This window comes from Dermacentor variabilis, chromosome 8, assembly GCF_050947875.1.
Source record: "Dermacentor variabilis isolate Ectoservices chromosome 8, ASM5094787v1, whole genome shotgun sequence".
NCBI classification, from domain to species: Eukaryota; Metazoa; Arthropoda; class Arachnida; order Ixodida; family Ixodidae; genus Dermacentor; species Dermacentor variabilis.
Genome location: NC_134575.1, coordinates 76,205,152 through 76,225,751, shown reverse-complemented (window position 1 = coordinate 76,225,751; position 20,600 = coordinate 76,205,152). Strand labels below are relative to the sequence as shown.

General features: G+C 43.6%; 1 protein-coding gene across 1 annotated transcript in view; it reads right to left on the bottom strand.

The window, feature by feature from the left end:
• LOC142591117 (uncharacterized) overlaps window positions 1-20,600 on the bottom strand; it is a 50,985-nt gene that overhangs the window by 5,743 nt on the left and 24,642 nt on the right. Inside the window, exon 3 of the mRNA XM_075703501.1 lies at window positions 7,695-7,806. Within this exon, the coding sequence (XP_075559616.1) occupies window positions 7,695-7,806 (112 nt within the window). The remainder of the gene's footprint in view (window positions 1-7,694; window positions 7,807-20,600) is intronic.

The window sequence follows — 20,600 nt, the reverse complement described above, 5'->3', positions numbered from 1 at the left end:
TAGACCTTAAGTATGAAATAATTTAGCAGTAAAAGATGGTCGTAGGAGCATCACAAACTGATTTCATCAGCTTGGAAATTTGAGTAACTTCCAACTGCATCTGCTTGTTCAGTTTAGTGAAAAGTGAAAGAACAAATTCAAGAAATTCCAAATACATTCTAACTACTGGCCTTTGTGGCAATTGTTTGTGGTGCCAAAATGCGAGATTCAGCCACGTTTTCTCTAAGAAAGGCAATTCAATAGCTCGTACTATTAGAGCACTCTCTCAACAACAAAATGAAGGTACAGCCATCTGGTCTGACTTGCCCGTAGAATCTTGTGAGACTGGCGGTCAAGAAACGCTTGAAAAATTTTTACTCTTCCTTGCCGTTTAGGCCGTGAATGAAAATAATTTGATGTCTCCAACTTCATCTTCAACGACCCGTAGCAGCTTCTCAGAAGCATATGAGCGTAGAAGTGAAATGAGTGGCAGATGCGCTTGATGACGAACAGATTAGGGATGTCTTCGTAGAAGTATCATGAGTGAGTTCCTCGTTGCCTTCTTAACACTGGCGCCGTCAGCTACAAACCCTATCATATTTTCCTTGTAGGGCACCTGCCAGTTTGCAAAGGCTTGACGATGTGGTCGTGCACAGCCTGTGTAGTTGCATACTGAAGCGGAATTAGGTCGAAGAACGCATCCACAACACGGTCGCAGTCAAACACTTGCGTCAGCAAGCAGAGATGCTTGCAGTAGCTTCAGTCTGTTGCCTCATCGACAATGAACGAGAAATTCCTTTTCCTGATAAGATTACAAACCTCCTTCTTACTTGCAAGCCCGCTGACATTCTTCACAATGGCCGCGGCTTTTGTCCGACAACATGCAATCTTCTTAGTAATAGTTTAATCAGGGCATACCACTTCCAAGAGCTTCGGCATGTCTTCCGTGACTGTCAATGGCAAATAATGCTCCGCAAGAAATACAGCCAATCTGATTTCACCCTCATTGATAACTTCGCCTTCTTATGTTATTTGGCTCGTAGATGCCATGCTTAAAGCGTTTGCTCGAAAACAAGTTTTCTTGCATTAGACAAATGCTTCTTGGTATCCACATTTTTTTCTAGTTCAAGTTTCCCAGCAGCTAAATGAACATAACATGACTTGAAAAAAGCAAAACCCCTACCTTTCGCCCTCTTGGAGACGCAACTTTGAATCTGCAGGTCTTTCTCCCACTCAACTTTGTACTTCTGTACATACTTCTTATTTGGGATCGGTGAGGCACAAAGTTCACTGTCCGAGTTGAACTCACACTTCTTGGTACATAAATGAACTACGCTGGATGACTGAACCACCAACCCGCACAACCAGAGATGAATGACTGATGCCGATTTTGGTGCGCCACACAACCTCTTCATGAAATACTAGAGTGCGCTCTACAATTTCCTCCGACATTAAAAACGGGGTTAGTTGCCGCGTCTTCTCACGCTTCAAATCTTGGAAACCATGCATCTCCTCGCACAGGAGCAACGCTATGCTTACACCTGCCTCTTAGCAGAGCAGCTCTCAAAAGCCCATACTGGCCCGCCTTACTTACGACACCAATAATTACCAAGATTACACTTTCAGCTATAGAAATCCGTAGATTTTTCCTTTTATCCTCGAACCACTATACTACTAAGAAAAGCAGTACATCTACTGAGAAGTCATTAGGTATGGTAATACAGCTTATAATTTTTGGATATGCTTGATAGATGTTTCATTATTTAAATGCCACAACTTTTCTCAGAAGGCTTTCTAGTGTTGACTGCAATCTTTCTCCCAATTTGCGGCAAGTGCAGCTCACAAAGGAGATGTATCAGTCATTTCTTTCTCTGTGTATGCGTTCTATCTTAAATTTTCTCGAGGAAAAGATTGCAAATTACTAGTAGGGTGTCATATCATAAGAAGCCAACAAACACTGACACCAAGGACAACATAGAGGAAATTACTTTTGCTTAATAAATGAAATACAGAAACGATAAAGTAATGGAAATTAGAGTGGATGAAGAAACAACTTGCCGCAGGTGGGAACCGAACCCACAACCTTCGCATTTCGCGTGCGATGATCTACCAATTGAGCTACCGCGGCGTCGTTTTCCCATCCACTTTCTTGGGTATTTATGTGTCCTAGTAGAACCCTGGGAGCGTTAGCCAGCGCCACCACTCACAGACCTTGGCGGCGGACGTGGAAAGTCTTTTTTCCCGCAGGCGTCACGAGAACGTGATCTTTTAGGGTGACGGCAACTGGTCAATAAACCCACATATGCTACCTGAAGGCATCAATGTTGCCGGATTCGAGACCCTCGTTATGTAATGAACGAGAAGAAAGGGGGTTAACCGAGGGGCCCGATTTTTATTAGTCATATCATAAGAAGCCAACAAACACTGACACCAAGGACAACATAGGGGAAATTACTTGTGCTTAATAACTGAAATAAAGAAATGATAAAGTAATGGAAATTAGAGTGGATGAAAAAACAACTTGCCGCAGGTGGGAACCGAACCCACAACCTTCGCATTTCGCGTGCGATGCTCTACCAATTGAGCTACCGCGGCGTCGTTTTTCAATCCACTTTCTTGGGTATTTATGTGTCCTAGTAGAACCCTGGGAGTGTTAGCCAGCGCCACCACTGGTTTGTGAGCCAAGGTGAGCCAAGGTCTGTGAGCCAAGGTCTGTGAGCCAAGGTCTGTGAGTGGTGGCGCTGGCTAACACTCCCAGGGTTCTACTAGGACACATAAATACCCAAGAAAGTGCATGGGAAAACGACGCTGCGGTAGCTCAATTGGTAGAGCATCGCACGCGAAATGCGAAGGTTGTGGGTTCGGTTCCCACCTGCGGCAAGTTGTTTTTTTCATCCACTCTAATTTCCATTACTTTATCGTTTCTTTATTTCATTTATTAAGCACAAGTAATTTCCCCTATGTTGTCCTTGGTGTCAGTGTTTGTTGGCTTCTTATGATATGACTAATAAAAATCGGGCCCCTCGGTTAACCCCCTTTCTTCTCGTTCATTAGTAGGGTGTCAGTAATATAACTTCACTGGCACCAGCCCCAGTGCTGTTTACGAGGAGCGCGCAGGCGCTGCCGCGATGCCACCACATGGCCTGTAATGCGTCCTCAAGCTATCAAGTGTGTATGATGTTTTGGAGCTTCAACTATTTATGCCGACTGAAATTGGCATATAGAATTCAGAAAATAATCCTGATGTCGTTACCCAGTTAAATTATTGCATTGCGACCGTAATAATACCAATGCTGGAGGCGCATTCACACTGTCTTTGCCACTACCGACGTTGTTGTGCTTTCAATCTCATAGCGCATGCACGAATCGCTCCCGGAGAGTTACAGTGTCTCCAGATATGTGTAGTGCATTTTACTGGAAAAACGATGAACTGATTCGGAGCTACCGTGTACGCTGCGCGCAGTCGCCACGGTTATTGGGTGAATGCTCCGTTTCAAAGAGTTGCCCTACCAAAATTACTAGAGTATGCTCTAACGCTGCGGCATTATAGTTATCGTGGGAATGGTTGATTTGTCGGATCTTCAAGGTTGAGGCTTCAGACGTTCTTGTGGCATTGTTTATTACACTCAATCTGCCTTGGATGGCCTAAATTTCAAAGCAATCCCTACTTTTCTAAATGCAGAAGGCAATACGAATACTCTACGAACATGCACAATCGCTAATAATTGCCCCGGTTCTGCGTGTCGAGGTGGCCACACGGAAACGTGCCAACGTTCTCATTGTGCTGGCTTGCCCACGAGAAATAGTTTTTGGCTTATAGGCTTCAGTAGATGGCTTCCGGGTAGAGGTCCCCTTATCGAACCCGGCCGTCGCACGATTTTATTTGCTGATTCGTATTATTTATTACGCAGTGTTTTGTTGAAAATTATTCGTTTGCAAACTAACCATATTGTTTAAAGCTAATAAGAAGAAGTTTAGGCAAATGCATCATTCTCACGCTGGCTGAAGCTCCATGCTTCCAGCTTCTGTAGACGCTAGCGCCAAATATTGCACGAATCTCTATGATCCGTTATGCCTTCTGCTGTTAGGATGAGTGTTGCACGCACGCGCAATATAGACACACTATCGTTCTTGCTAAGTCGCTGTTTGCATGTCCTGGGCTGATCAATAAACGTGAAGCTAGTATGTAACATTTCATGGCACGCTGACTAATTCCGACGGTTCCGAGTCAGTCTCGTCTCATGCAGCTTCGAGGTGCAACGCCAGCATTCTGAGAAGCCTAGTAGCTGGCAGTTGGCTGCTCGTTGTGCCCAGAATGTGTTGTCCTGCATGCTGTACCACACCAATATGTCGCACAGGCGCAAGCTTAAAAGAGCATTCGAGGAGTAGCACCACAATGCTCAACATAGCTATAATTGTAAGTGCTCCACCTTTCGCGCGAAACTGCGAATAACTAGCATTGTAACATGCAAAAACAAAATTTATTTTGACTTCCTACAATCCACTGGCGCAGTAAATAGCTGCAAAAAAGTAATAAACGCATAAATTTGAAAACTAGCCTGATAGGTTTTATCTCTGCTTCTGCATCAGACGGGTGCTTATGACACCAAAAGTTGTCCCCGTTTCCTCTACGTATATATCATCGCACTGAGGCCGCCACGTAATCGTTATTTAAAAAGGCGGTGCTGAATACAAACAGTTTTATAGCAAATATTAACACAATACTCACAACGTACATAAAAACGTTACATACCTTCTAAGAAGTGTACGTTTGATCGGCATAACCTTTTCTAAACAAGCCCAGTAGCGGTCAGTATTTTCGGTAAATACGCATTTTACATCTTTACCGCCGACCAGCGAGTTACATTATAAGTCAACAACTTGCCTATCAGGAACGAAATGAAAGTCGTAGTGCTTTGAAACATAGAAAATCCGCAAACCCTTAAAACACTTGGAGGCTTGCCGTAGCGTGCCAAATTGCCCTTGCCAATAATATTCGCACGCTATATTGCTCAGATGCACTGCTAACAGCATTTAAGCTGTCTCATGGCCGGCTTGCAAAAATTGTCGGGTTTACAAAGCAGTAGCCATGCCAGTACAGCATCCGCAGGGGTAGACTAGTAGCTGTGGCATTGGGTGTCAAGCACGAGATCACGTGTTCGCACCTGGCCGCGGTCTCAGCTTTCCGAAGTAAACGTGCTGGCCTACCGTGCATTGGCAGTTCTTTGTTGAAACGTAGGTGGTCAGAAATATTCTAAGCACCCCTCCCCCACTCCTGTTACAGTGCGCCCCATAATCGCATGCTGCGTTTGGAACATTAGGTGGAAGAACTTAGTTTTTAAGTGCCAATACGCTACTCACATTCAGCAGCTTGTAGCAGTATACCTGACTGCGCAACTAAAAAAAAATTATAAGGAATTCTACGCTCAGAAGGCAAGAGAAGCAATGAGAGGTGCTGGAATGAAAACGAGGCACGTGGGGGGGGGGGGGGGCTGCGTATGGAGTTTTAGCATTGAGTATTCTTTAGCGCGGACCTAATTTTGTACGTAGTGATCGTAACACATTCATCGGCCTGGAATTAAACAAGCAAATTTGTACTTAGTAATAACACAACAAATCCGTCCAGCCTCCATGCACGGCTACTACTGTAGGAAACTTTCTTAAAGCTTTAGCAACGCTACTGATGCACTGCCTGCCAGCACATAACAATATTGAGAAAACACACGGTGGATCACACACAAAGGAGCCTTTTGTTGTAGAGCGCGTTCTATATATTAGCGCGTTAGCGCTTAAAGGCGCATTAGGTAGATTAATAAGGAGTCGCCTGAGCAGCTCGCTGTTCTCGCTAGATTCATTCAGTATTCTGTCACACAATGTCTGAGAAAGAGGTAAGCCCTTCAATTTCTCAACGTAATATTCTAAAGTATCTTGCCCTGTTTGGCGTAAAACTGACCGAATAACTACAGAGTTACGGCATAAGTCAGCGATCAAAGAATGTCAAGGTCGCATGTGTTTGCCTGGCATAAAAATTTATAGAATGCCGTGGAGCTGGTCAAAAAAAGATAACTATGATCCTCGCACATGGACGAGTATTACGGAAAAGAATGTTGAAGTTATTTGTAGCTTTCTGAAGAGCCACCAATCTTTAAGTATTCTCCGTATTTGATCCGAGAAGTACATATGTTATCGAAGCGCTCCAATAATGATCACAGAGGACCTAGAACACCCTAAATTGTCTCTAAGGTGAGTGCCACGCCTTTTGGTTGCATAACTGAAGTTGGAAAATTCGCAGGCACGTAAGTAGCTATAAGTGCTGTTTGCAAAAGGATGCCTGACCAACCAACAAGTACAGTCCTTCATCTCGATGACAAACCCATAACCCACAGTGCAACTTTCTCAAATGCAATATAATGAAAACCGGTTGGACAACACTGGGTCGCTGCCCCTATAATCCTGATTTGTCACTCTGTGACTTTCACCTCTTTGAGCGACTCATAGACGCTCGAGGAAGCGAGTGCTTCGATGACGACGATGCAAATGAGTAAGGGCGCAAATAGCCGATGACAAAATCCAATTAATTTTATGAACACTAGACGTAAAAACTACCGATATGCTGGGAAAAAACAATTATAGAACAGGAAAGTGTGCATAAAGTATTGAAGACTTGGTTTATTACGTACTAATTGTAAATAAATAAAATGCGAAATTGATAATCACATCTGCGTTTGATCTACGCTCATAGCTAACAAATAGCGTTGTTGCTGTATTCAAACGGAAGCATCTTATGTTACCAGTACTGATTACACTTCTAGAAAATAAGTTACCTGTAAGGAGGAAAGTAGTGGCAACTTTGTACTTCCCTGGCATACAGACGCCTACACATCAGCAATTTCGTTAGAAAATTTATGATTGTTTGTTACAGCAAATAATTCAACTAGATACTTCCCAACGATAATGACGTTCAAAGTGGAATAGTTTGTCGGACTGTGCTCGTCCAATATAAATACTGGAATCAGCATCGAAACCGCATAAGAGAATGGATTTTTTTTAATATGCGTTACTCATGCGCATATTTCTGTAAATCTGTTTGTTCGTTCTAGTAACAACAATAAGATGAATATATTTGACCTGCCTATTCAGTTTCAATTCCGAGCAATAAATCATGCAATATTGTTCTCTCTTGTTTACTTCTTACGCAAGTGATATTAATGATAGAATGAGAGTGATGACATCAGGACAATGAAGAAGATCCGAAGACAACTTCGACAATAATCACGCAGGGTGATGGCAATTGTGGTGTATTGACAATGCATTTTGGCCAACATTGAAGGCAGCTATGACAACAGTAAGTCGCTATGACAAGCGACTTACTGCTGTGATAAATACGACACTATAAACGATCACGTTTAACTTACTCTTATGACCATGAAATTTTCATTAACGAACAATGACTACAATTGCTACCGTAGACTATTAAGTTTAGCAAAATATTCTGTTTATTTCTTGACCCTTCAATAAGATAAATTTTGTCTACAAATGTTCATTACGTCTCTATCAAAGTATGTTATACTTTGCTGATCACTGAGCCACAACACGAAGTTACAAAGACTCTGAAATAAGTGGCCTTAGGCGTCAAGCCTTTGCACATTTAAATTACGCTAATATTCCTTTGTGCCAGCAGTTCCATAACCGTTTAATTCAAGAGAAGTTCTTACCCGTTGACCACTAATCTCTTTTTGCTGACCTTGCAACGCAACCTCACGCATGGTTCGCCAAGGCGTAAAGACCCTCCTTCACTCAGCGAACGATCGTCGTACTGGCAGCGACCTGCAAGTGAACCAGTTCCATGACATCAAAATCCTGTATGCCAGCCACTAGACATCAACCAAGCACGGGGATTTTCGTACCCTTTGAATTTGCTCTAGCAAACGAAAGAGGCGGATTTAGTTAAATTGCTAACATCCTTATAGAGGTGCATGTATGTTCAAATATTTTTGTGTTAGCTAGGAGGTCATTTGTAGGTTTTTGCAAATCGGGTAATATAATTCAATAATAAATCGAAATTTCTTTGGTTTCTAATCTGCTTGAAATATATATATATATATATATATATATATATATATATATATATATATATATACACACACACAAAAGAGCCTAGCATCATTCAACATGCGGAGGGTAACAGCCAATGGCCGTTACCAGAAACACAAGTGCTCGGCCGAGGCAGAAATTTCATAGGATGCAACAGATATAAAGAACGAAAGAACGAACCATTTGTGTACTTGTTCGGTAGTCTATAATTGCCATTTATCAGTTCCCTCCCAATGGTAAAACCTACATTTGAGTTAAGCACAAGTGCTTGCAAATACACGGTCGACGAAGAGGTGCCTCAAAGCAAACTACTGCGCCCCGGGTCGCTGCCTCTACCCTGCTGTTGTTGGTGTGTAGCGAACGCCTTCTTTGCCCGCCTAACCTTTGTTTGCCTAGCCACGTAATAACCACAGCTTTCCAGGAACAATACTCGTTGGCCGTTTTTTGTTGGTGACGTTTTCAAATCAGGCAGTTCAACTCACGTTCATTGCAGTACCGTGCCTAAGTGCTTCTCCCCTGGTTGATTAATTAGTGGCATGGTTATTTGTTCCATTTGGCCATGAACGCATGACAAATATGATGGCCCCGCACGTGTTTTTGTTCATTCTACATTTGTTCGGTGTCCTGGTCCTTGCCTGGCGTGGTGTCTCTCGTCATAGTGGCGTACGCTGCAACGTTTCGGTCACCACAGAAGCAAGTTTTTAAGATATATATGCCTCCCTTTATCCTGGCAATTGTTGCTTGGCCCCAACAGAGATTCTACTTGTCGACAAGTGCTGCACCAGCAATGGCATAGTTGGCGACGACCCCTGCGACGAAGCTGCAATTGCGGGTGCTTTTCCGGCTTTCCTGTTATCTTGCGCTTCTAAGCTCCTATGGCAGGGCAGTTGCGTCACAGATCACATGTTACCTGACATTCACTGCGCATTTTTCACGACATCAACTACGCCAATAGCGAGTCATTTTAAAGCCGGCGCTCCAAACGTGTCTTCAGTGGGCAGGGACGTACGACAGGAATGATGGCCTCACACATTTTTTCGTTCATTCCACAGGTTTGGTGTGTTTCTATATCAACTAAAATTTCGCGATCCATCGATAATCATGCTTCCATGCCCAGAAGCAGTGCTTGGTCCTTTTTTTTTCTTTCTTATTGCTTTGTGCGGCGGCATTGAAAGTAATCCCAGGCCTCAGAAGGGAACAAACATGGGATACAATAATGGAGTTCTGAAAACTTCAGCCGATTTGAATGAAAGGTCTAAAAGAATGAGGATTACCAAAAAGCAATGCTGGACACTATTATTCATTTGAAAGCGCATCAGGAAACGGTGGTGGCTGCTATATCTGAAATTAAAGCAAGTCTTACGGCCGCAGAAGTTCACACGGTTAATTTTGAAAAAATCCAGCACGAACATGGTGACGTGCAATAATGAATGAATGTGCTGTTTTTATTGGCGCAAGGGCCAGGTATGGTCAAAGAGCGCCACGCAAGTGATCGGTGACGGGCGTGAGGCGGTTGGAAGTATAGCAAGAGACGCTGCATTCCTACCCTCCTGAACGTATGATGCGTAAGACTGCTCTCGTAGGAAAATTAAATTTTTTTAAGGTTTAACTGATATTGTCACCTAGTCCGCTGTTCAATCAGAGCAAAAAATAATGGACATTCTAACTAACACACTCGCAGAATAACTAGTGATATCATATCACGTGGACATCGCACTCGTCGGTCCACTCAAGGAAAAGCACGTTCATCGATTGTAAATTTTGCTGCCTATCAAACCTAAGAATAAGTTCTATGAAATCGTCCAATGACAAAAGAAATCAGTATCACTGTTAGTGGCAATTTCAGTCCCACTACATGTCACACCAGAGAAGCCCTTATACAAAGTGGAAAAAGTCTGAATGTACCATTTGAATTAATATATAGAAAGCTACTACTTTGTACGAAATCCAACGGATACGACGACACTGAACAAAAGGTCTATGAAAGGAAGCCGTTAAGTACCCAAGATGATGCCGCGGCGTCTGTTCGATCCTGAAGATCACGCCGCAATGTTCCAACGGTGCACTGACAGGATAAAGTGAAGGGTAGGAACCCCGATCCTAAAATATCTCGACTACCGGTTCTTTTTACTGATATTCATAGCCTGTTAACAAAAAAAAACTGAAGGGTTTTACGCGCCAAAACCACGATGTGATTGTGAGGCACGCCGTAGTGAGGAACTCCGGAAATTTGGGCCACCTGGGGTTCTTTAACGTGCACCTAAATCTAGTAAAGTCTTACCTAAAAAAGATGACCTGTGCAGCCTAATAAATGACTGTGACGCCGACATAACTGCATTAACCAAAACATGGTTGAGGAGTAAAGTAACAAACTGTGAGTTATTCCGTTGTAATATAAAATATAATGCCTACCGTACCGGTCACACTAACACACTAAGTGGTGGTGTTTTAATTGCTATTAATGAATGCATTGACTCTTTGCCTGTAGCAATAACATGTGACATCGCATGTGTGTAGTGCAGCGTTTGCGTATATTAACGCGACAGCGTTACCGGCCCTGTGTCACAGAAAATCCGGTGTCGGCGTGGGAGGGCATGGCACGAATTTCGAGCCACACATACCAAGGTCCTCCATGTGGCGCAACGAATTACTGAACTAATTGTCTTTCTCAAGCTAAAACACTTAGAAAAGTTCTAAAGCACCACTTGCACACTAGCTACAGAAATGGTAGCCTCGGACTGTAATTTAAATTTATGAGAAAACATAATTCTGTTGCGCGCAAACTCAAACAAACCCCTTTTCCAGCGTTTCTACCATTTATAGACAGGCCACAGCGTCCGCCATTTGCGCCGGCCCGCGCACGAGTATCACGGAGCACCGCGCAAGGTTCGTTGTATCATCTACAGATGTCGCTCGCCTCCACCGCATCGCACGGAGCCCACGTTCCCAGCCTTGTCATAGTAGCATGTGGGCTAAATGACGTCCTAAAGAGGAAACGGACAGGACCAGCCCAGCGGTTGGCAAAGGGGGCGGACGACTTGCGTGAGCTGCCCCCTCAGGTGCAGATCGGGGTTTGCACGGTGCCGGGGGTGCCTGTACGTGACAGTCACGTACAAAGAGCCGTAGTGGTTGCTAATGAGGCAATATGGAAAATGAGCCGAGAGAAAGGGTTCGAGGTTGTAGAAGTAAACAGGGAAGTGAGAAAGTGTGGTGGTTGTGAATGAGATGGGATCCACTTCAATTACAAGTTTGGACGAGACGTGGGCTGGCGACTTGCTGGTCGCGCTGTTGTTTTTCCAGGGAGCCACCGGGCCCTCAGGAAGCCAGAGTAGGTAGTAATGAAGGTCCTCTAGTGGAACCTCAGAATAGCATCGCCATAAACAGAAAAAAGAGGAAAACAAGAAAAAGAGCTCGCCGTGCAATAGGCTAAATAAACATGCTGGGCGGCAGAAGAAAGGAAAAGTGGGCAGATGTACAGGAACAGTTAGATAGAGAACAAATAGGGGTGTATGCGATTACAAAACGCACCTTACAGACTCGGAAGCGCCGCCAGTGATTGATAATTATTTTGTGAAGTGTGCAACAGAACTAAGTCGGAAAGACAGGAAGGGGGAGTCGGAATGCTCAACCATCAGGGAGCCAAATGGAAAAGAGTAAATTCAAAATTTCTAGAGCCTCTTTGGTTATCAGGTGTAATGAGTGGGAAAAAAAGCTTGGCTTCGCGTAACGCATTTCTGGACCAGAAATACATGCACAGAGAAGAATCAGGAGTTAGTGGGATGCCTAAGTGCTGTTATTAGGGGTTTGTGGAATGATGCCCAAATTATCCTAATAGTTGACATGAATGCCCACATACAAGATCTAGATGACTATAGCGACAACAACGGGAAGTCAATGCTAGATCTCTGTGACCAACATAGCCTCGTTATCGAGAATACAGGGCCTAAATGTGAAGGGCAGATGGTGTGGGAAACCGCAATCGGCCATTGATAACTGTCTGATGACAGAAGGAATTTACAAGTTGAGAGAAATGGTAATTGACGAGGAAGAGTATAGCAGTATAGGGACGACCATAAACGCATCATTCTGAAAATGGGATATGTAGTTCAGAAAGAGAGAAAGAAGTGCGAAATGACCAGTGCAAATTTGAACGGTGAAAAAATAACAAATATAGTTACAAGGGTCGAGGAAGAACTTTGGAAATGGCCAAGAGTGAGAATATAGTGAGTTTCAAAGTGGAATAACGACGTAAATCGGAAAAAAGAAGCATCATGGTTCGTTGGAAAGAAAAAAAAGAAACCGAAAAGCCGGTGGAACAGGGAGATATGAGAAGCGATCGCCGAACGACAGAGAGCATCCCAAAAGCACAGGCAGGCAAAGAAGGCACACTTGCCGCAGGATGAAGTAGCCAGTAAATTAGAAATATACCGGGAGAAAACGTCTTTGGTGCAAATACAGGTGCAAGCAAAGATAAAAGGTGAAATACAACGTTGGTTGTCAGAAATACGTGAGAAAATGAAGGCTCAACGTAGAATATTTTGGAACCAGAGAAAATTATTAGGCAGAAAGTGGACAACATTACAACAGCATATCCTAGACGAAGATGGCAACAAACTGGAAGGGGAATCGGCATTAAATTACATCCAAAAAATCACAGCCGAATCTTTCCAAGGCAGTGAGGAGGTTGTACTTGAAGAAAAAAAGAAAGCATGAAAGAGAACCAGGTGGAAAAGGAGTTGGTGCTGGCAAATTTCAACTGGAAGAAAGCCGCAGTGCAAATTCCTAAGCGCATAGCTACAGGGCTAGACGAGGTTCCCGCTAGCCTGATTAATGAACTAGGACCAGAAATAAGGAAGCTCTGGTGAAAGCAGGGGAAAAAAAACTTTAAATGTAAGATAGACGAATACCAGACAGTTCGTGACAAACTAGAATGAATTTAATTTATAAAGGCAATGGGGAGAAAGATAGAATTCACTCGTATGGACCGTTGAACATTACAGCGGTAATATACAGGCTAGCAATGCAGGCAATCAAATTAAAGCTGCAAGCATGGGCAGAGAATAATGGCATTTTGGGAGAACTGAGTATGAAGAACGGCTGAGGAATATGGAAGAAAGTAAATGGGCTTGGAGAGTGTTCTGATATCTGTACAGGAAGAACATTGATTCAGAGTGGAGGAATAGATCTAGAAAGCTTACCAGCAAGTATGCGGCCTGTAGACTAGGCAACACAGCAACAAAGAACATCAAGCATAAAGTCAGACAGGCTAAAATAATCTCATGGGTGGCGGTAATGGAAAAGAAACCTGCCATGAGTAACTACTTAGGAAGAAAAAAACGAAATCAGGAAAGAAACAATTTATAATAACTCAAAGGGAAGCGCATTGCTTTACGGAGCGACATCCGGATGCCTTAGAACAAGCACCTATAAAGCGAGATATAAGAAGGAAGAAGAAGCATGTGCTTGCAGCAGTGTAGCTAGGGATACGATGGAGCATGTTTTATTAGAATGTGAAGATATTTGCCCAGCAGTCGATTTAGGCAGCACTGGCCTTCTTGAAGCCCTTGGGTTCAACGAGAACAGGGGCAAAGTAAACACGTCCTCAGTAGAGGTTAGTAAAAGGTGATGGGGAAATTGGTGTAAGTAGGGAACCAACAGAAAACGGAGATGTACAAAAACAAAGTTCGTAATAGGGGGTCAGGAAATTTGGTTGTGACAATTCATCGTGGGCTTTTTTTCTTTTTTGTTTTTTTTTTACCTAGGCATGGCATTAGGCAGTATAATAGCAAGAGCTTCCTGACACAACTCACCGCCCCGCTCCAAAGACCCTCGTAACATCCATCCATCTTTCCATCGTGGACCACGCAAGAGGCGCGGGCGTTTTACCAGAAAGACCGCCTTCCTGTATAGCCTTCACCGTCCGTGTTTCCCGGCAAACTTTACGCTTACATACGCTGCAATGACCGGGAAGCGTGAAAAGCAGTCAGGGATCTTTGAATGCTATTGGGTTGCACACTTAAAGGCAAAACTTAAGCGTCCTTCAATGTTTTCACGAAGGTTGTGATCGGTGCTTTTTACCAAGAACCCTCATCTGCCCCGACTATTTGTGATTATCGTGTACAATTATTTATGCCAGATAAGCGTTCGTTTCCTCGGAGCACAAAACTTATTTATGCGTGATTTTACCTTCCTAACGTTACTGGTTGGGCACGTGTCCTTTATTAAATAGAACTTCCGCTGAATCGAAGCGTTTCATCAAGATGTGCGCATGTTTCAATTTGGTCCAGGTTGTTTCTTCTCCTACACGGGTAACGAACACCATGTCCTCTCTATTAGACCTTGTTCTAACGTCACCAACATATAAGAACGAGACCGACCAAGCTGTCCAGCGCTTTTTATTCCAAAAAAGGCCACGCCCCAGATCATGCGCGAAGTAGAAGAACAGGGAAGATGATGATGGCTATGTACAAATGAAAACGAAGAAGTATGTTAATAGTACTTACACTAACTTCCTCCTGTCATGCAAGCGGCTAGCCTGGCCGCAGATTAGAGATAATCTAAACGGGGAATGAAGGGCTTCATTAGGGAAACGTGAACAATTTCGGCAATCTGGCGGCGACGGTTGGTGACGGAGTGTACTGGGCGGACGAGACAGTTCACTGTAGATGTTTGCTGCACAACGGTCTATGGGCAAATGTAGCGTTCAAGGAACTTCTCGCAGAGGCCTGGTGTGTGGACTGGAGTTCAAATCATGACTTGGTCTGCAGGGTAAAACAGAGGTCACGGCGTTTGTTGTCGCCGCGACGTTTGCGCTCAGCTTGGGTAGCTTCTGTGCTTTGCCGGTCGATTTGACGGCAGTGTTCAACTCGGGCAGCAAAATCTTGTGGAAGGAACACGTTAGGCGAAGAAGGTGCCAAAAAGAATTCTCTGTCGAATATGGTGGAAAGAGATCGTGAATACACAAGGAAGAAAGGGCTGTAGCCGGCCGTCCGTTGAATAGCAGTATTATATGCGAATGTCACAAAAATAAGAATTTTATCCCAGTCAGTGTGGTCAGGGTGGATGTACATGGAAATCATGTCAGACAGGAAACGGTCGAAGCGCTCAGTAAGGCCATTGGTTGGCAGCTCATAGGTAGAAATAGAACTGTGGACGGTATCAGCGTCCGGAGGAACTTCCTCGAGAACTTGGGAAATAAACGCCTTGCCACGGTCACTGAGAAGAACGCGAGGAGCCCCGTGGCGCAAGACGATGGAGCACAAGAAAACGTCAGCGTTCCAGAAGTGTTACGGAATCGCACAGGGGCAGTCTCGGCATATCTTGTTAGATGGTCGACCGAAGTGACAATCCAACGGTGACCGGGGGCTGTCAAAGGCAAGGGACAATATATATCAATGTCAACAAATTCACTAGGTGCCTCCAGGCTAGGGAGAGGTTGCAGTAAACCGGCAGGAGGGGATGTCGAGCGTTTGCGGTGCTGACATGACGCACAGGAGGCAATGTGTTTGGCCACCGTTGTGGATAGGCGAGGCCAGAAACAGCGGGTCTTGATGCGGTCGTAAGTCTTGTGGAAGGCTAAGTGGCCAGGCGATATGCCGTCGTGAAGTGCCCCTAAGACCGACCAAGCTGGCCAGCACTTTTTATCCCATAAAAGGTAACGCCCCCGCTCATGTGCGAAGAAGTAGAAGAAGAGGGAAGATGATGAAGGCTATGTACAAATGAAAATTACGAATTACGTTAGTAGTGCTTACAATATATCATACCTAAGATTACACACTCACACGGCTTAAGTTTCACAACTACTGGAATTTTTCTATTAGCCTCACAATCTTACTGTCCCAAAACAGTTTTAAAACCATTCGTGACTATAAAAACGGCAACTTCACCTCTATCAACAACGAACTTGCTCTCTTTCTTGACACGTTCCTGCCTAAGGTTGCCGAGTGCTCAATAGAAACTAATTGAAATATATTCAAAGGAAGAATTAAAGATCTTGTCAACAAGTTCATACCGACGATGCACATTTAATCGGATAACAATGCTTCGTAGTATTCTAAACCGTTGAAACGCCTAACAGAAAAAGAAACGTCTTTTTCGCACAAATAGGCGGATACAAAGCCAGGCTAAATGGTCTACTTACAGAAAAGCTGCCCCAGCCTGCTCATCTGCAATAAAGGGTACTAAATTAATAAAGGGAAAATGAGACATCCACCCGATCGTAGCAATTCCTACAAAGAAAACCTGGCTGCCCCGGAAGGGCGGTGGTCCCGGGTTCGAGTCCCGGACCAGGATGGATTTTTCTTCAACTGCAAGGCTTTTCTTTTGAGGAATCCGTATGTGTTTCCTTTGTAGCAATTGCTACAATTGGGTGGATGTCTCATTTTCCCTTTATTACTTACTTCCCTCCACCTTGCTGGTTTACGCGGAACTATTACGTCAAACTCTTGCCTTCGCTTCGAGTTATCGATAAATTTGATTTCACCCTCCCACCTACTAGCCGCCTGGTTAGCTCATATGGTAGAGCGGCTGCCCCATAAAGGCGATGGTCCAGGTTTCGAGTCCCGGACCAGGACGAATATTTCTTCCACTGCGAGGCTTTTCTTCCTTTGTAGAAATTGCTACGATTCGCTGGATGTCTCATTTTCGATGGATGGATGGAATTGATGGATGGATGTTACGAGCTTCCCCTTACGAATGGGGCAGTGGGTGGCGCCACCAAGCTCTTGCTATTATACTAGCTAATGTCCTAAGTTCAACAATAAAAAAAGAAAAGAAAAGAAAAGATGGTGAACTTCCACAATCAAATTTTCTGATCCCCTATTGCGAACTGTGCTTTTGTACATCTCCGTTTTTTTGTCGTTTCCCTACTTTTCTTCCACCAATCCTCCGATCGCCTCTTACTAATCCCTATAGCGAACATGTTTACTTTTCCACTGCTCTCGGTGAGCCCAAGGGCTTCAAGGAGGCCAGTGATGCCTAAATCGACCGCTGGGTAGAGGTCTTCACATTCTAATAAAACATGCTCCATAGTTTCCCCAGCTTTACTGCAGCAAGCACATTCGTCTTCTTCCTTCTTGTATCTCGCTTTATAGCAGCGTCTTCTAAGGCATGCCGATCTCGCCTCGAAAAGTAATGAGCTTCCTTTCGAGTTATCATAAAATGTTTCTTTCCTCATTTCGTTTTTTCCTCTTAAGTAGTTACTCATGGCAGGTTTCTTTTTCATTGCCGCCACCCGTGGGATTATTTCAGCCTCGCTCACTCTCCGCTTGACGTTCCTTGTTGCTGTGCTGCCCACCCTACAGGCCGCATATTTGCTGGTAAGCTTCTTAGTTCTCTTCCTCCACTGTGAGTCAATGTATTCCAGTAAAAATACCTCAACACTCTACCAGCCCATTTACTTTCTTCCGTATTTCTCAGTCGTTCTTCGTACTGAATTTTACTTGGAGCTTCCGTCACTTCAAAACTAGTCCAGCCAATATTACCCTGGACAGCTTCATTTGTAGTCTTCCCGTGAGCGCCCATTTCTTGGCGACCCACTGACCTTTGGCTCCCGTCGAGTCCTGATTGCACCCCTGATTTAAAACAAACAGCCGCATTTCCAAAATTAAGTCCTATAACTATTACACCTTTCCAAATACCTCGAAGCACCTTGCGCCTATTCTATCCCAATAGCGCACTGTGCTTCTTTATGGCTGCGTTTCTCTTCCTCTTAACTGCTGTTGTTTTTTCGTCTGTTTCCATATATCTATTGCCTTGGTTTATCCGTAAACCAAGGTATTTATATTCTGTCACCAGAGATATTTCCTGGCCCTGTATCGCCACTGTCTTTTCACTGTTTTTATTGAATACCACTACACCTGATTGTCCTACAGTACATTTCAAACCTAAAGTGCCTGTCTCGTTCTTGGTCCTTGGTATAAACAGCATAGCCCAGCAAGCAGAACTATTTTTTTTACTCTTGCAGGGTATTATCGCGCGTCCCGTCTGCGTTGTACAAATATGTACCTTAAGAGCGTCACAAATAAATAAATAAATAAGTTTACCGATGGAAGTGTAAGTCATAAAATGTAACTACGATGCGAAAAATAAATTTCGGACAGAATTCAGTGCCATCCGCCTTGTTAGATGGCAAGATCTTTCTCCAAACCTAAAGTAATAAAGGCACTGACCTATATCATCCCATTTATCTTGTTTTTATAGCTTTGCGCGACAGTTTGCGCCTTCGTGAATTGCACATCGTCTCTTCTGACGTGCCAGCTCATGGCCCCTTTAGGAGCATCTGCACGCAGATGACGTGACAACAGCCAAGGGAGGGAATGCCGATCAATAGACATGCATTGATATTTACGAATATATCGTACTATACAATGCATATAAGCATGAATAAAGGGCAAATAAAGGTAGAAGCGTTGCTTAGTTTCCTTGATAAGTGGCAGGTGCATATTTTTTACCCTTTTCATTACGTTTTACATATCACGCAAAATGCCCTCTTTTACCGCACTTCAGCTCAAACGTTTACGCTGCACTCGTTAAAGGCAGAAGGGGCGCCATGCGTTCTATATTAGCACACCAATATTTCTTATTTAGCTCAAATATATCTTTATTTCTTTTGAGAGATTGCGCTATTTGATTTCTGTAGGGAACTTCTGCAAGAAGCAGAAGTTACACCAATGAGTATTCGCAACGTAGAGCAACCTAGTGAATAAGAATTCTAATGGAGCATTTTAAGTGCTCTCTTTAGAGCGCATGCAACTGCGAAACAGAAGCTATCAGTAGTGTAAAGCAATTTGGGACAAGCCTAACTGGAATAGCAATGTAGTTTGTACTGACTATATGGGAGATATTTCGAAGGTAGGCATAGCTTTAGGACTTATTCTACGGTGACAACACTTCATTACTTTTTGTCTTTCATGTTACAATGCTATCACGTTGAAAAATAAGTAATTTGAATAGTAAATATTGACTATTTTTTAACCTTATTACGCGTTGCAATGCTCTGCGCGCAGTATTTCCACCTTTTCCGCTAATCTACTTGTCCAGCCGAATTGACTCATAAGCTCCAAGCAACAGTTAAAAGAAAAATCTCTAAACTAAACAAGAAATTGTCTAGTACCTTCGCTCGTGTTTCTATCGTTCAAAAGCTGGGCGAGTTCATTTCCCGAACACGGTGGCCATACTTAGATGGAACGGGAATGCAAAAAAGAAGAAGACCTGGCTGCACGGTAAAGAAACCGAAGCGCTCAATATTAACCTGGAATCTGGAACTACAGTATGCCTCATAGTCTGGTCATGGCTTTTGTTCGTAAAAGCGCAGAAAGTATTATTATATTACGCCTTTGAAAGCTGTCGTTGTTTTCACAATGGTGAATGCTGACGCTGATTCTGGATTTTCAAAATAAAGTCCGTCTTTTAATAAGAGCACTTTGGCCTGTTCTATTGCGCAGATGCTATAAGCTAGTTAATATCCAATAATATAGAAATACCTGCTCAGGTGCCCACATATCCCAGTGTGGATTTTTGAAGCTGGTCACATCACATCACCAAGGTTACGGCGAGAAACAAGCAATGCACCAGGTATGTTCCTAATATGAGGCAGCCTCCGAGAAACGAGCTTCGTGAAACTGTTTCTTCTCACAAGACCAAAAGTAGACAACTACGGGAGCAGGTCAATGTCCTACGCACGATGCGTGCAGATCGCACGCAGATTCCGGAAAAGCCAAGTTGAAATCGATTTCATTCCAGGTTAATAAAACCAACGCTGAATAAAGTTGCTGGAAAAGAACATGAATTCACCGCAAAAGAAATATAACACCTCTTGCAATAATTTTGTTTCTGCCAGCGCAAAATTTCTTGGGTGCTGGCTCCATATTTTATGCCTTCTTAATTATTGCTCACGTATTGTAACGGGATATATTCGAGCTCCAGTTAGTTTACTCTTCTTTATAGGTTTCAAAGTGACCTAATTCAACCTAATGTGTAAGCTTATTCGTTAAACTCCTCGGGCACGGAGTATGAAGAACTGTCAATTAAGATGCCAAGAAACAGAAGAATGAAAGAGAGAAGATAGGAACGTTAACAGGAAAAATGTCTTGTTGGCTACCCTACACTGGGGGAAGAGAAAATGGGAATATAAGTAACGGAGAGACAGAGAGAGAGAAGAGAGAGAAGAGAGAGAGAGACAGACACAGAGAAAGAGAGAGGGAACGCGATGAATGTGTGCACCTGCGCAGACAGAACAATACAGTGAAACGCACTCGCACAAGCCAGCCGTTTCCAAGCACAAAGTGCCTACACTGCCTTCTGGGCCAATGATTGGTGGGGACAGTGTTGCAGTAGTATGATTAGTCAGCGGTCATCTGATCCCCTATATGCATTAGACATTGCTTGCAGTTGTGTGTCAAATTCAGTGCGGGGGTACAGTAGGGTGTCCATGTTTTCCCAGCCGCAGGCATCCCATGCAGGAATATCAGGCTTTAGCGTGGAATGAGCTTTCGTGAATGTACCTGCCAACAACAGTAGACACAGAT